We start from the raw sequence: 18201 nt of genomic DNA on the forward strand, positions 1-18201 counted from the left end.
ACTGCTAAATTAGGGACGGCTAGCGCAGATAGCCCTCGTGTAGCTTTGCGCAAAATTCAAAACAAACAAAGAAACTTAGCTGAAGATGACTCCTACCATGCCAAAATAGATATTTTTGTCGCCTAGTCCTACTATTCTGATTGTTAAGTATGAAAAAAGATGATGCATCAACACCATCAATTCCCCTAACAATCTTAAACACTTCAATGAGATCCCCTCTAACTCTTCTTTTTTCAAAATAAAACAATTTCAGAAATCTTAACCTCTCCTCATATGACAACCTCTCCATCCCAGGCACCATTCTTGTAACCTTTCTCTGAACCCTTTTGAACAATTCAGTGTCTTTTCTAAGGTAAAGTGCCCAAGATTGAACATAATATTTCAAATGTAGCCTAACCAGTGACTTGTACAATGAAATTATAACCTCTTTAGACTTGTATTCAATATTTCTGTAGATACTACCTAAAATCCCATTTGCCCTACCACTAGCAACAGCATACTGCTTAGATGGCTTTTGAGGCTGATCATCTATCACACCTAGATCCCTTTCTTTCATGATGCTGTTAAGGTTACTCTCATCCAAATTATATTTATAATTCAAATTATGATAAACCACATGCATTATTTTGTATTTATTATAATTGAAATCCATTTGCCATTTATTTGCCAAACTCACTAAATTATTTAAATCCTTTTGTAAATCAGCAGCATCCTCCTTACAGCGAGCAACATCGAAGACACTAATATAATCAAGAAAATTTAAGTAATTTATTGACCATTCCATTATATATGTGTCATTGATGTAAATCAAAAAGAGCAAAGATCCTAAGACTGAGCCCTGAGGTACCTCACTTGTGACATTAATCCACTTTGACTGAACTCCATTTATAACAACCCTATTGTTCCTTCCATTCAGCCACTCTTCTATCCAATTAACTAACCTATCTCCCAAACCTATAGAGATAATTTTTACAGGCCTTTTATGTGGCATCTTGTCAAATGCTTTTTGTAAATCCAGATATACCAAATCTATACTCTTATCCTCACCTACATAAGCAGTAACCTGTTCAAAGAATGTCAAAAGATGTGTAAAGCAAGATTTTCCCTTAGTGAAACCATGTTGGCTATACAATAACATTATAAACTTTATTAAATGACTTTACAAAGCATTTTTTATCAGACTTTCCAGAACTTTTCCCACAATTGATGTAAGACTTATAGGCTTATAGTTACTGGGACAATTTTTATCACCTTTCTTGAAAACAACGAATAACATTAACCAACTTCCAATCCTCTGGCACCTTCCTATTATTCAAGGACTTATAGAAAACAGTAGCACGTGGCTCACATATCTAATCCTTATCCTCCTTCAAAACCCTTGGGGAAATATTATCTGGCCCAGGAGCCTTATATTATTCTTTAAACTTACCAATTTTTCTTAACAAGATAAGAACTAACGTGATCATCTTGTTCGATCTTGTTTCCATCTATCAACTGTTCAAGATGAGGAATATTGCTTAAATTTTCATTAGTAAAAACTGAATAAAAAAAAACAGAATTTAATAACCCATCCATCTAATAATGATCAGATATGAGCCTTCATCATCCCTCAAAACTCTTACCCCATCCAAACATTTTTTTTACCCTTAATGTATTTAAAGTAATCCTTTCTGTCAATTTCTACATTTTCAACCAATCGTTTTTCATACATCCTTTTTGATGTCCTAATTTCATATTTGACAAACTTCCTTGATATTCTATGATCTTCTAAATCTTCCATCAAACCAGTCAATTTAAATTTCTTAAACTTGAGATGTTTTTTCATATTTTAGCCCTTTTACCCTTTTTGAACCAACCTTGATATTTATTTGCAGCCACCTATTACTATCTATAAGGAATATGTTTATCTTGAATATTTAAAAATTTTCCACATTTGATTAGTGTCTCCAAATAACTCAGCTGCCCAATTCACAACAGATAATTCTTGTCACATCCCTTCAAAATTTGCTTTTTTAACATTTGTAACCATAATATCATTATTCCTGATCTTCATATGTAGCAAAATATCGAACCTAATAAAGCAATGGTCAATTGTACCCAGATGTTTCCCAGTTTCCACTCTCTGAACCATTTTTATATTAGAAGTTAATAATAAATCTAAAATATCATTGTTTCTAGTAGTTTCCTTGACCAATTGGTGAAGAAAACCATTTTAAACAGTTTCCAAAAACCTTTCTCTCTCATAGTTTGACTGTAACAGTAGAACCTCAATTAAGAGGCACCTTGAAACAATGGGCAGACCTTTTCAGTCTCTTTCCTTTTTCTATTATTTGTAACGGAAATAAATCTTGCACTAACGTACACCTCAGTGTTCTGGATTAAAAGCAGTGTCTTTAGTCTCATTCTCTATAAAACTTTATTAAATAACTGTACTATTACTCAAAACACTGTAAGTACTCAAAATCTTTATTTTTGAAGTATTTTTATTTATTCTTTTATGTTTTAATAAAAATAACTAAATTTTAAGCATTTATGAATAAAGAGTATTTAGTGGATGATGAATAAGTTTGCTGAAAGGGAAACAGGATTTTATGACTACATGCACAAATATCTTTGTATGCCTGTATGGTATACATGTATATATATATATATATATATATATATATACTACTAAATTCCAAACATCCCAGAAGGATGACCAATATTCAAACACTTGCAATGTTTATTGGATCGGCTCTGAACCATATACTGTAGTAAACGTTTTCACAGATTCAAAGTGCAATCTTATTACTCTGAGGAATTCTTGCAGTAAACACTGTAGGATACATAAGCTGATAAATTCCACATCGTGTTTTTGGAGCAGGAGTCAAGTCAGCTTATTTCTGTGCACATGCTTTGTTGCTCTCGAGAGTATCATATTAAAACAATTTGCACTTGGGTGAGGTTTGTCAGACATTTTCATGACTCATGAGGGTCAATTGCAACATCATCAGTGTAAATATGACAAACAATCATCTAATAAAGATGTTTTTACAAAGTAAACACATAACTAATGATGGAAAGAATAAGAGTATAAGTTTATTATACATGTACATATTTGTGCTAATGACCCAATGTGTGTGATGTACAAATGCATGGTAACTTTTTACATGTACATTTATTTTCATACCTATGGAATAGAAATAAATTTAAAAAACATATTTCTTTGCTCCATTTATTTAATATTTTCACAGTATACACAAAAATGCTGCTTACATACATGTAACAAAATGGCTTTAAATGCATACACCAAACAAAATGGGGGACCTTAAAATTTAGAAACTTAGTACAGTCAATATGGGATCCAGTTTAGCATGGCTCATTTTTGATATTAAGGGCACCTTGGTATAGAGGGCATTTGGATGCAGTCAGAAGGGTGCACTTAATGTTGAGGTTCTAATGTATTTAAAAATTTTCTACATTTGATCAGTGTCTCCAAATAACTCAGCTGCCCAATTCACAACACATAATTCTTGTCAATCCCTTCAGAATTTACATTTTTGAAATTTGTAACTAAAATATCATTATTCCTGATCTCCATATTCAGGAAAACATTGAATCTAATAAAGCAATGATCACTTTTTTCTCTCATAGTTTGACTGTAATATTTCCCAGTTTATGTGCTTAGAATTAAAGTCACTTATAATTACAATCTCATTAACAGCTGAAATCTTAACCTCACTGTAAAAGTTTCTCATTAATTTCATCAGTATTTTCTAATGGTCTGCAACAAATTCCCACTGAAAGCCTTTTCTCTTTATATCTGTTAATATAAACCCAAATGGATTCAATATCCTTGCTATTATCTTTGATATCCTCAACTTCAACAGGATGTAACTCACATTTTACATATAAAGCCACTCCTCCCCCTCTCTTTAGTACTCTATCCCTATTAAATAACCTATAACCCTGTATTTCAAAAAAATTTCTGTCATCAAAATTGTTTATATTTAACCATGTTTCAGTTATTCCCATTAAATCAGATTCTTCTATTCCTACCAGTGCTCTAAAGTCATTTATTTTATTTCTTATACTTCTAGCATTAGAATAGTAACAATTAAGCCTACCCTTAGAACTACTTCTATACCCATTTCCTATGCTAAACTTTTCTCTACATCTTATTTTTTTTGCACTTAGTTTATTCTGGCCCTCGATTACCACTGTCTAGTCCTAGTTTAAAACTTCCTTTACAGCTGAGTTAATAGCCCTTGCAAACAAGCCAGCCCCTACCCTATTTAAATGTAAATCACCCATTCCAAAAAGCTTCCTTCTCCCATTAAACTGATCTCACAAGTCCAACCAGCCAATCTACTCATCCTTAAATATTGTTATGTCTCCGTTTGTTAATTAGTTTTCCGTAACTTCGTTCCGACCAAACTTTAGCGACACAAGTCCTTACTTAATAAAACTGGTTTATTCTTTCCGAATATAACTTTACGATACACGTAATTTCAACATTTGCGCTAAAACAAACACTATAACGAACGAACTGTGACTGCAAATCAATTACTCACTACCTACACAATGTCCCGCCATGCTGTCACCATTCTATATATACCAGACTACCCCCCAATCTAGGAAGGTTCGAGAAAGAAGTGGCGTGACACTAGCCACGTGACCTCGCTGATGCAACAATATTAACCTAAGCCTAGTATTCAGCCCTAGTGACTTACTTATAATTTCACCCCCACAATTAATTCTCAGAAGTATTCTTATAACAATTAAGTTATGGCCCTTTTATTTAAATGTCTTTATCAACCTTTTGTACTTATCAATTAGCTCCTCTGATCTTCCTTTCTCTACATTTTTAGCCCCTACATCCACAACCAAAACTGCATGATTGTTAGTCCCCTTTATTATGTCTTTTCTCCATCAGTTATATCCTCCATCCATGCCTGTGGGTAGCATAATCTAATTATTTTCTCCCTATTTACCCAACAGACTATCCTATCCACATGACTTGTCATAGAATCACCTATAACTATAATCTAATTAAGTTTATCATTCACATCCTTCTCTCGAGATCTCTCTTTTGTTTTCCTTCCCTTGAATAGTTCCTCATCTGCACAAGCCAAAGGCTTAAATCTGTTGCTCAGTAGAACAGTTATGTAAATATATAAAGATTTTATATAGCATATCAAATTTATTTATAAATTTGCCTAAAGGGTTAGAAATAGTACTCTATAAATTTCATGAATTTCATACTTTAATCTTTAAAGAGTATTTTACTGGAACTAATTTACCAAATTTATTTAAATCCTTTTAATTTTCTCAATTTCATATATATTTCACTCCTGTTTGGAGTATACAAGTTTATGTGTATGTACACTTATTTTTGTTGAGCTTTTGATCATTTTACATTTTTCAAATATTTTTTTTATTTTATCTTCATGTGTACTAAATGTTAATTATGCATTTCTTTGGGTTACTGTTTCATTCCTTATGTTAAAAAACACAATACAATCAAAATAAAGGTTCTCACTTATTTTTGAAGGTGGTTTGATGGCTTCAACTGGGAAGGATTACGATTAAGGACACTGACACCACCTATTATACCACAGGTATGTAATAATAAATAGTTTATGTGTCAGGTTTTTTAACTCTAGAATTACTGATGTGTCTTGAATTTTAAACACATTTTTCTAAGCTACTTATGCACTAAATTGCCTACAGGTTCATGTTTTTTTATTACATGACTCACACAAAAAAAGTTTGATAAAAATATCATCATTATTGCAGTCTACCCCAAAAATTACTTCTGGGGTTTCCTATGTATTTTGCATAAAAAAATGAATGCTTTCACACAGTTTGTATATCTCACATTAAGTGTATAACAGGCAAAAATATAACATTACCCAATATGATGCGATATGTGGATTCCACTGGTAGTGAACAGTATGTAATAAATGTAGTAATTTGTGGGAAAAAAGAACCTTTTTATCATGTTCCATTGAGATAACATTTAAAATTTATGATGGTTGACTTAAGATTTTAAGGAAATATAGTAACAAAACCTCACTCCCATACTTATCTTTAGAAGTGTAACACTGAGTATAATCCCACAACTCAAATAAATCATATATTTCAAAGCTTTTAGTCAATTAATTAATAGCTTACACATGTAAGCCTTCATCTTTAAAGTGCAGTTAGCAGTATTCAAAGAAAAAAAAATCTTTTTAATGTTAGAAAATAAATACCTTTTTCTTTATTTTTTAAAATTTTTGTTCATACTTTTTAATTCAAAGTCACTGGCATAAGTTTATTGAAGTGGTTGAGCAGTTAAAAACTTTTTCAGTGTCCTCTCATTCCCTGTACAGTACTTGGTACTTAAATAACTTTGTAACATTAACATAGCATAGGAACTGAGCAACAAGGGACCATTTGGTCCTTCAAAGTTGTGTCTACACACACACTCTTGAGAAATAAATAAAAATTAAGCCCCCCCACTTTTATTTTTCAGAAAATCATTGTTTCCTTTTTTAAACTCTTGTAAGGTGCTATCTTCCATTAATGCCAGTAGCAACTCATTATATTGAGTGGGTTCCAGTCTATATCAGATGTTTAGTTTAAATTATGATAATTCAAAGGCATAATCTTGCACTTACTATAATTAAGTCATTTGCCAACTGTTTGTCCAACTTTACAATTGTTTAAAGTTATTCTGTAGACCACAACATCTTCAATACCACTGGAAATACCCACACATATGATATCTTCATCAAACTTTACTGATCTGATTATGCCTCTCTCTATATCATTAATGTGAATAAGAAAAGCAAGACCCAACACTGACCCCCTGAGGCAAACCACTAATGATAAAGGTCTAGTTGGTCTGGTTTTCACTAGTAACAACTTTTTTTGTTTTCTAACACATGTCAGCTATTTTTTGATCCAATGAACTAGTCCTCAGCCCCACCGATATAGTTTTACTAATATGTGTGAAACCTTATCAATGGCCAATGACTATGGAAGAATGCATGAAACTGGAAGGGAGCATCTCAAAATATTTCCCATAAAAGTAGACACTAACTGTCCCAGTCTTCTAACACTCAAAGCAATGTAGTTCAAAGTGCGGGTCCATTTCATGTAGTGGTTATATTACGACTTTTGGCAACTCTCTGGATGATAAAATATAGCTAAATGATGAAGAGTAAAGTTAGGTTAAAACATGTAGTTTCAACAATATATAATTTTGTTTATTTTCTTTCAGTTTAGCTGTTGGAGCTTCTGTGTTCAATAAATTTTTTTATTTGTTTAAATAATCTGTGTCCTAATGTCATGCTTGTAGTCAAGGGAGGTGATGTTTTTTAGATAGTTAGACCTCTAAGTTTGGCCATTAGTGTGTTCTTTTAAACACTCACTAAGTTTTCTGAGGGTGAAACTAACATAGGCAACTCCACATGTCGGGAAACAAAATTCATAAATAACTTTTGGGTACTGGTAGTTTTTACAAGCATTTCTTGAACCAAAAACCAGAATAATTGAATTATATAATGTTAGCAAAGCTTTTATAAGATGAATTAATCTATATGTTTTTACTTCCTGACTTCACACAGGTCCAGAATGCAGTAGATATCAGCAACTTTGACCAATATCCACACGACATGAAATGCCCAGCACCAGATGACAATTCTGGCTGGGATGTTAACTTTTAAGCAATATATCTTAAAACAAATTTTAAGAAATATATTTTTTTTTATTCAGAGGTGCTAGAAGAAAGCTAAGATCTCAACTGCTAAATCCCTATCTTCATAAGAATGTATTTTGCAGTTACATTATTGAAAATTATTTCTGGAAGTATGTAAGACTGAGAATTTCACAGTTAATTAAAATTCTAAGCAAAACTAAAATCAGTATGAAATAGTTGCTTTGAATTTTAATTCTTCATACTTTCATTTTTATCTTGGAGCAATAAAATAGTACTTAACAAAAAGAGGGTTGTTTTATATGAGATAGATCACTTGCTGTAGTACAAAAGTAAATGACTGTAGATAGATAAAAATACCTATTTCTGTCATTATGAAATAAAATTTAGATGTTGTGAAAGAACATTTTACTTGTAGTAAGTACCTTAGCAATTTTTGTTTATGACTGTTTTCAAATGTAGAATGAGGAATGATATTGTAATAGATAACAGAAGTAATGGAATAACTTTCAATAAGTGTACAATTTTCATTTAAACATTTTGAAAGTATAACTTTTTATAAACAGTTTTAACTTGTTTATTCCTAGTTGAGAATTAATATTCCTTTTTTCATGAAAATCTCTAAATATTTGACAGTTAATTCTTAAGGTTACAAATTTATTGCCGCTATTATATGTTATATAGAAAAAAGTTGTCTTTAACAATTCATTTATTATGCCATAGTATATTTAGCTTCAATTAAAACGTTTTTATTTCTTTTGTTTAAGAGATGAAGTTTTAATTGAATTTATATTATGATTGATACGGTGTTTTCAGTGATAATGATTGAATTTTCTGTAAGTTAATAATGGGATATTAATAATAATTATAATACAGAATTGATAATATGAACTAATACAAAATATAATGGTGTAATAGAATAATAATTTTTATTATGATGCTAACTTCACATAAATATAACACTTAACACAATGATCATGCAGTTAAATCTGATCTTTAAATCCTGTATTAGTAAAGTGTATCATAAATCATTGTCAGAGTTTTAAGTACATGTGTGGGCTGGGATTCTTTACAGTAGGTGTCTGTGGTTTGTTGGCCATAATTTCTAACAATAAACGGACAGCACACAATCCACTTGTTTTAAAATGATATATTCAAAACGTTTGTACAAAATTCTTTACACTATAGGATATCACAGTCGTATCTAAAGCTCTAAATAATTCTCTTTTCTTGCCAAAAGTTCACTCAGGCTGATTCAATTACTTTAGAATCCAATTGTCAAGACGAACTATTTTTCTCTACTTTTTTTCTTACTGTACAATCTGCGATAGATTCACTTACATTATTCTGTAGGTTACCACAGTTATATCTTGAAATTGAAATAATTGTATCCTTTTCGTCAAAGTCCACACAGACGGTTTCAATTAGTTTAGAACACCCTTTGACAAGACAAATTATTCTCCTTATCTTTATTAAACTGTGAAACTCACTTTAAAATATCACCTGTTATGGCTATTCACTCACACACCCACTAACTTCACATTTTCAAACTTTTTTCTGACTGAACTTTTCTTTCTATTTCACTTTTTCTCTACTTTTGCTTACTTGGTTACCTATATTTTTTTACTTTGTTCACTGAGGCCTCGAATTTTCTATAAACTACACAGGGGATGCTATATCATAACAATATTCACTTTAGGTAACAAGAAGAATACTGAAGATTCGAGTAACTTGGCATCAACAATACTACAGCAATTGAACCACACACACAATGTACGACTCTTACTGCATTACTCAACCAAACTTGTGATAACTATCACCTTCAAAATAATTACTTTTAACTCTTCTTATGAAGAGTAAATAATCATTAAATATTAAATTACCAAATAAACTAAATAATAACTCTTAAACTAAACAGTATTGTATATCGAACAATTATATTTTACAAAGATTGTGAAAAACAACAGATAAATACCACAAAACTTCTTTTTATAAACTGAATAATTAAATAAATAAGTAAAGAAGAGTACTTACTTGAGTTGTTATCCATGCAGGCTATTAATGTGCACTGTAAAATACTTAGGTGGAGCAATGTGTATCAAGATATAATTATCTATAGCATTGTTTCCTTAGCTCCAATATTTTTACAGACCTTGAAGCGATCAGAGGATATACTCTTGTGCTTAGTCCCAGTTATTTTTTAATATCCTGATAAGTTATAATATGCATTATATAAAAGGATTTTCAGTATATTTTTTGTATGATAGATGTTTGTAAATGATATCTTGATATTAAAATATCCATTTTTGGTAAATATCACTTTTAGTCTAGACTTAATTAAGTAGACTCAAGGCATATCACATCTACATTTTACCATAAAGAAATTTATAGTAATTATACTATTGTTCAGTTTGCTTTGATACAATCTTTAAAAGTCTGTGTGTTTGAAGTCTTTTATTAAGACCTTATACGAAAAACTGAGACTAAGACTAACATCCTAGGTGAAATAACTGTTGAAACATTTTGTTGTTTAGACTTTTAGTGTAATAATGATGCAATGGCTTAATTTTAGATTGGTATCTATCCCTCAACTCCTTGTGACTTTGAAATTTAGTTTATGATAGGTAACGCATAAGACATGTTACACATCATTTGTACATTTTAAAACATATATGAATCTAAACATTTAAACTATAAACTAGATTTATATTCTATTTGTTTACTTAATTTCATTTGTTCAGTTGACTTTTTTCATATATTTTTCTATTTCCTGATACTTCATAAGTAGAATGTAATCATTAGTTATCTAATCCTTGTTTCAAAAGCCATCCATTAGTGAAAGTGAGATATCCACCAAAACTACAGTCAGTTTTAATTTATGAAACAACACAGAGATCCATAACTTCCTTTCCATGGACCATAAGAAGTCTGTATATGAATTGAGGTTTTGATATTTTACTTTGAGTTATATATTTAAAAGGAATGACATCCAAAACTTTCAAAAACTGCTACATTGGTTGTAATTTATACAATATTGAACATATCATGTTGGTTTATTTACCACGATGAATTTAACAATTAATTAGACTTTGGTATAAAAACTTTTATAAATTTGATTAATTGTTCAGAATTCAGTACTTTATTCTTTTTATTTATTTATGTAACAAAATCCTAGAAAAGAAAAGGAAACAACATTTAGCAACCATCTTACAAAAACTTGTTTCAATATTTCATTGAAATTTCACTAATGTTTCATTATAATTCATTTTTCCTTTCACTCGAATTATTTGATTATGTTTACTTTACATTTAGATACTTTAAAAGATACTTCAGGAATAGTAGAATTGTATTTTTCATCATAAGTATAATTCGTTTTTAATATACAAATAAATTCAATGCTTCCTCATGCACCTTTATCTAAAGAAATATAAATTATTCATACTTACATTGATACTGTTTTCTATAAATGTTTACCTAATGTAGTTCTTAATTCTATTACCAAAAACCATTATGCTTAAGTGTATCTACTTGTCTTTTGCAGAATCCACAAAAACATGATGTGAAATTTTCATTATCATTAGATTTTGATTACAATATACAATATCTAACTTTACCCTCTGTTTAAATCTGCTACATTTTGATCAATACAACTGAAAAATGCATTTGATATCTTTTAACATATTATAACATAATGTATAAGGACAACATGGGACCTATTGGTCCATCTTGGCTGTTACATCTTCTAAACTAAACTAAAAGTATTTACAAAAAAATTTTAGAAAAATCTTAAAGCCAGCCCTTATCATTAAAATAGTTATCAAGCTTTCTCTTAAAATCTCTTAAATTTACTGCCTTCACAACATCCAAAGGCAATCCATTTCAAAGGCCAACCATCTTGTTAGAAAAATAAAACTGTCTTAGCTGAAGATGACTCCTAGTCTCCTACACTGCTAAAATTTATATTTGTGTCCCCTAGCCCTACTATTCTCACTGTTAAGTATGAAAAAAGATGATTATCAACACTATCAATTCTCTTTACAATCTTAAACACCTCAATCACATCCCCACCTAACAACTCGTTTTTTTTTCAAGAGAAAACAATTTGAAAGAATGTGAAAAGATTTGTTGTCTATCCAATAAAATTCTAAACTTTGTTAAATAACTTTGAAAAGCAACTTTTATCAGATTTTCTAAAACTTTACCCACAACTGATGTAAAACGAATGGGTCTATAATTACTGGGACAAATTTTATCATCTCCCTTGACAACCCCTCCATCCCAGGCACCATTCTAGTAAGCCTTCCCTGAATCATTTCCAACAATTCAATGTCTTTCCTAAGGTAAGGAGCCCAAGACAGAACACAATATTCTAAATGTAATATATTTTCAAAATTTTTTCAGCATATAAAATTCTAGTATATGGCATGTAAATACCATATACCTCACTCTTTACAATGCTAGAAATCGGGTTTTGATACTCATGATGGGCAGAGCACAGATAGCTCATTGTGTAGCTTTGTGCTTAATTACAAACAAATAATCTATTTTTCATATTTGCAAAATGTGTTAATTTTTTTTAAGTATGCCACTTGGAACATACTACAGTTCATGTGCCAGTTCAACTCTAGGTATTACTTTCTAAGGCAAGATTCATTCAAGGAAGCTGTTTACTGTTTAATGAGATAGTGACCTGAATTACCTTGTGTGTATAGAACTACTCCATAACTGTCACACATAGCAGAAATATATTTAAACATTCCTTATTCGATTTTCTGATTGGTCAGCTACAGAGAAAATCGGAATTGTCAAGACAGTTTTGACATTTTCAGCCACATTTGTTTTTGTTTTGAGAAAGTTGGGACTTGCTGTAAAATCACATCTGTGGTTCAATTTTTTTATTAAACAGCCAAATAATGTTTGTTCAACTTAATTCCAAGTAAAGTTTATTTTTCATTTTCTATTATTTAAATACTGTTTTCCTCCCTTCACTTTTAATTTTAATACAATTCATTTTATTTTTTAACTCTAATCATAACACAATAGTTTCACAGTGATGTACCAAATGATCAACCAACTTGTAATTTATTCATTTATTTTCATCTTTAATAAAGTCTTCACACCATGCTTCATATTTCATTCCACCAACTACAAATCAATACATCAGTCCTTCGAGTCTTATCTCCTTCATTCCACCTATAACAAATCGCTACACCTATCCTTCCATTTTTGTTTCTTTCATTCCACTTACAACACACCACTACATATATTCTTCCAGTCTTGTCTCTTTCATTCCACCTACAGCAAATCACTACACCTATCCTTCCAGTCTTGTCTCTTTCATTCCACCTATAACAAATCACTACACCTATCCTTCCAGCTTTGTCTCTTTCATTCCACTTACAACACACCACTACATATATTCTTCCAGTCTTGTCTCTTTCATTCCATCTATAACACATCACTACACCTATCCTTTCAGCTTTGTCTCTTTCATTCCATCTATAACACATCACTACACCTATCCTTCCAGATTGTTTTTTTATTCCACTTACAATAAATCACTACACTTATCCTTCCAGCATTATCTTTTTCATTCCACCTGAAAAAACTACTACACCTATCCTTTCAGCTTTGTCTCTTTCATTCCACCTACAGCAAAATACTACACCTATCCTTCTAGCTTTCTCTCTTTCATTACACCTACAACAAGTCTCTACACCTATTCTTCAAGTTTTGTCTCTTTTATTACAACTATAACAAATCACTACTCTAATTCTTCCAGTTTTGTTTCTTTCATTCCACCTACAACAAATCACTGCAGCTCTTGTCTCTTTCATTCAACCACAAAAAAACCACTCACCTATCATTCCAGCTTTCTCTCATCCATTCTACTTACAAAAAATCATTACACAACTCCTTCCAGCTTCATCTCTTTTATTGTACCTACAACAAGCCACTAAACCTATCCTTCCAGCTTTGTATTTTTCATTCCACCTACAACAAATCACTACAGCTGTCTTTCTAGTCTTGTCTCTTTTATTGCACCTACAACAAATCGCTCACCTATTTTTCAGTTTGTTTCTTTCATTCCACCTACAACAAATCACTACAGCTGTCTTTCTAGTCATGTCTCTTTTATTCCACCTACAACAAATTACTACAGCTGTCTTTCTAGTCTTGTCTCTTTCATTCCACCTACAACAAATCACTACTCTTATACTTCCAGTTTTGTCCCTTTCTTTACACCTATAGCAAATCACTACTCCTATTCTTCCATTCTTGTTCCCTTCATTCTATCTACAACAAATTACTATACCTTTCCTTCCAGCTTTGTCTCTTTCATTCCACCTACAACAAATCACTACTCTTATACTTCCAGTTTTGTCCCTTTCTTTACACCTATAGCAAATCACTACTCCTATTCTTCCATTCTTGTCTCCTTCATTCCATCTACAACAAATTACTATAAATTGTAAGTCTTTGAAATATTCAAAATACATCAGCACTGTTCATAAACAAGACAAAAAGTACTGTCCTGTTGACCAGGTTTGGATCATGCAAAGTTATACAGACATAATGACATTTAGCATACAGCATAATGTTCTGAATCCTCAAGGTTTTTGAATGGGACTTCCAAATTTGATTTGAGGTGAGTTCAAAGAGAGACAAGGCTGGAATAACAATGTTGTGATTCATTGTAGGTGGAATTAAAGAAACAAAACTAGAAGGATAGGTGTAGTGATTTGTTGCAGGTGGAATGAAAGAGACAAAGCTGGAAGGAGAGGCATAGTAATTTGTTGTACATGGAATGAAGGAGACAAGAATGAAAGAATAGGAGTAGTGATTTGCTATAGGTGTAAAGAAAGGGACAAAACTGGAAGTATAAGAGTAGTGATTTGTTGTAGGTGGAATGAAAGAGACAAAGCTGGAAGGAGAGGGCATTTTAATAAAAATCTTTCAGGCAGTAAGACTGGAAGGCACACATTTAAGATATAAAAACTCAAATATTATTCTAGTTAAGGCACTATTACATTTATAATGGTGTGACTGGCCTATTGATAGGTTTTCTTTGGGAGTAGTAAAAGTTGCAACATTTAGGGACCTTAAGAATAGATTGAATAAATATTTTAGAGATTGGGTTGTATATGAAAAAAGAGTCTCTTCCTAATTTGTAGTAGATTGGTAATAGAAAATGGGAAACATCAAGGTGAGTCAAACATTCCTTGTTATTATTTAGCATTTAAAAAAATGCTCAAAATAAAACAAAATTATATTTATTTTAAAAATTTAAGTCACTTTAGCTTAAACATGTTCTATGATTTGTAAGATTTATAAACTCAAAGAATATGAACAATAAAGAAGTTGATAACAAATGAAATTTCTTGTAAGAAATGTGCTTAATGTTATGGTAACACATCTTCTTTAACAGACCAATCTTTGATTCAAAATGTCTATCAGTCTAAACAAAATCTTAGTTTCTTGTCTCCAGTCAAATCAATTTTATGACTTCAAACCTAAAAACTTTTCAGTTGTTTTTAAAATAAAAGTTTTACATGGGTTTAAATTTTAATTGTCTTCATCCTTGTAGTTCATACGTAATGATCACAACCTTTTTCAGTCAATCTCTACCATCAACGTTATTCTTTTGACATGTTTTTGCTGAAGAGAAGAAGGACTCCAAAGAACATGATTGAGGTTTTAAGATTGTTATAGCTTTGGAATCTGTAAATGTAAATTGTTCGACCGCTCCCATACGATTCTCCAGATCTGAAAAGATCATGAGAACTATTCTTTGAATCTCCTCCAACAATTCAAAATCATTTCCTGGACAAAATAACCAAACCTGAATACAATATGGCAAATGAGATCTATCCAACACCTAATATAGTGAATTTAAGGCTTCCTTTGACTTGTTCTCAGTATTTATACTGTTACGTCTCTGTATGTTTGTTAATTTTTCTACGATACAAGTCCTTTCTTAAATAAAACTTGTTTATTCTTCCTCAATACAACTTTGCAATACACTTAATTTTCACAGTTACACACACTATAGTTCACAACAATTCACTCACTTTCTACCACACCTACTCAATTGTCCATCTCTATCTCCGCCTGTCAGCAACTATGGTTCCCATCTCTGTATCTGCTATTCTCAGTTCCCGCCAACCGTAACTGCTGTCCTTGGTTCCCCACTCTCGCTCTTTCTCTGCCCTTTCTCTCTCTCTGTCTAGCGCACTTATATACGATAATACCGCCTGTTCTAGAATCTTCTAGGCTCTCAACACGTGCTACCACATTCACTTGACTTCCACTGTCGTAACACACTAGCGTTTATCGTGAATCTTCTAGAATACTCATCACGTGACCCCTGCTGTCGTAACAATATGTATGTAACCTGATATCCTCTTTACCTTATTACCAACTAATAAACATTGTCTAGAAGGTCTTAGAGATTTTGTAATATCTATGTTCATGTATCTTTCCTCATCAACTTCACCTGGAGTATCCTCAGCAAGGCTATAGAGTACGAGTAATTAAAGTTATGTAAAGCAATATGAAAGTACACTAAATTCATTGCATTACTTGTATCTAGATTACATGTAACATTAAAAAAAGTTATATTTTAACACATCACCTTCTCTTTCTAAATCCCTGCTTACTATTTGTGATAGTATGATGCTTCTATAAATGCTCTTTTAGAATTTATTAATCATAGACTTTAGTAATATCCTAATTCTGAAATCATACTAAATGATCAGTAATTACTGAACACTATTCCATCCCCCCTTAAAAAATTGTGACATTGATTAATCTCCAATTTTCTGGCATGTCTCATTACATTTGGTTAAGTTAAGGTTAACAGTTTATAATTCTCTTCCTTTTTTGTTTTATTTCAACATCCGAGGATAAATATTTTCTGACCTAGGAGCCTTATCTTCTTTCAGTTTTCTATATTTAGATCTTATCACCTTTGGTTTAATTCTAACTTGGTTCAAGGATGTCAAATAATCTACACATAAAATAACCCCTGGCCCCTCCTTATATCATCTATATTGAAAGAAATGATGAGAAAAACAGACACTTAGATGCTCATCCATTTTATATTCATCAGCCAAAACACTCGTATATTCATATTTTATAGGCCCGACTCCCATTCTAACATTGTATTTTTGTTTAACAAGTACTTACTGTTAGTGTTAATCATGAGTGCCCACAGGAAGGGGTAAGATGTATTATGATGTAAACGTTTTTTAATAATTTTTTTATTAAAACTGTAAATTTATTTTTACGTTTAAGCATACATAACACTTATTACTTTAATCTGTTAACCAACACTGTGTAGCTACTTAAGCATTATTTTGGAATTTGTCTTTTTTTTTTCAACCTGAACATACGCTCTATCTTTAGTTATTCATTTCTAAGGGCTTCCCACTTTGTGTTATGTGAGTACCACATACCTCATTTTTCAATGGTGTGTATTTCATATTTTCAAAATTGTAATTTTTTGTTATTATTCTGGTAGAAGTCATGTTAAATTCAGGTTTTGATGTTAGTTTCTATAGGAGGATCCTATCATGAAATTTATTTATTGTTTCATTGGGTATTTGTATCTGTTGTGTTATGCTAGCATGCCATATGCTCTTGTATTATTAATATAGACATCTTTCATTTTTTTTTTAATTTATTCAAGTGTATTTAGTTTCACATAGATTCATAATGTCAGAAAAACACCTAGGTTCAAGAAGTCTTGATACAAAATGATAAGAAAACCATAACCCAAGCACTTTCAAAAGGTGAACCTTTCTTCTTCGGGGGCAAACTACCTATTGTTCTGGGTCATTTATCTAATCTAAGATATCACATTTGTCTTCCCATAGGAAAGATTCCTGTAAAGTTGTACATAATATTTGAAAGCAGACCATGATCTTTTACTCTGGCAGTTCAAGTGATGTTTCACGGATTTAACCAAACCTTATTTTGCAATGGGAATGATTAACATTCATATTGGTAGTGTACATGCCCTGAGAAGACTAGCATGATTGTTTTATGTGTATAACGCTATGTTTTTCTAATTTATTTATTAACTTCTTCAGCTTCAACAATCTCTTAAATATAAAGGACTCTCTTTAGTAAAAGTGCTGTTACGTCTCCGTACTTCCGTGCTTCTTCAGGTGGCACGTCTTCAGCAGCGTCATTTGTTCCTTTGTTCACTTCATCCCAACTGAAATGTCCTGGACCGTGATAACGCCAAAGCCTGTTGGCATGCACCACTTTTGGCTTACCTCGCTGACCACATCTTACCCGGAAAGTCACGTCTGAGAGACGATCCACTATATCATATGGGCCTTCCCATGTAGAAGACAACTCAGGAGACTTCCCTTTGGTCTTCCTGGGATTATACAACCATACCTTGTCTCCTGGTACAAAGCTGACTTAAGTATATCTCTTATCATAAGTTAACTTCATCGAATCAGCAGACGTTTTCAAGTTTGAACGCACTTGATGGTGAATATCAT

The 18201-nt window shown here is 31.6% G+C and overlaps 1 protein-coding gene across 1 annotated transcript in view; it reads left to right on the forward strand.

The window, feature by feature from the left end:
- Positions 1–8238, forward strand: part of LOC106464524 (cGMP-dependent protein kinase, isozyme 2 forms cD5/T2-like) — a gene marked incomplete at its 5' end in the record, with an annotated part of 19923 nt that extends 11685 nt beyond the window's left edge. The window contains 2 exons of the mRNA XM_013924671.2: positions 5534–5600; positions 7596–8238. Coding sequence (XP_013780125.2) covers positions 5534–5600; positions 7596–7694 — 166 coding nt within the window. The remainder of the gene's footprint in view (positions 1–5533; positions 5601–7595) is intronic.
- Positions 8239–18201: the final 9963 nt, after the last annotated feature.

The sequence above is a fragment of the Limulus polyphemus genome, unplaced genomic scaffold (assembly GCF_000517525.1).
Source record: "Limulus polyphemus unplaced genomic scaffold, Limulus_polyphemus-2.1.2 Scaffold1676, whole genome shotgun sequence".
NCBI lineage: Eukaryota > Metazoa > Arthropoda > Merostomata > Xiphosura > Limulidae > Limulus > Limulus polyphemus.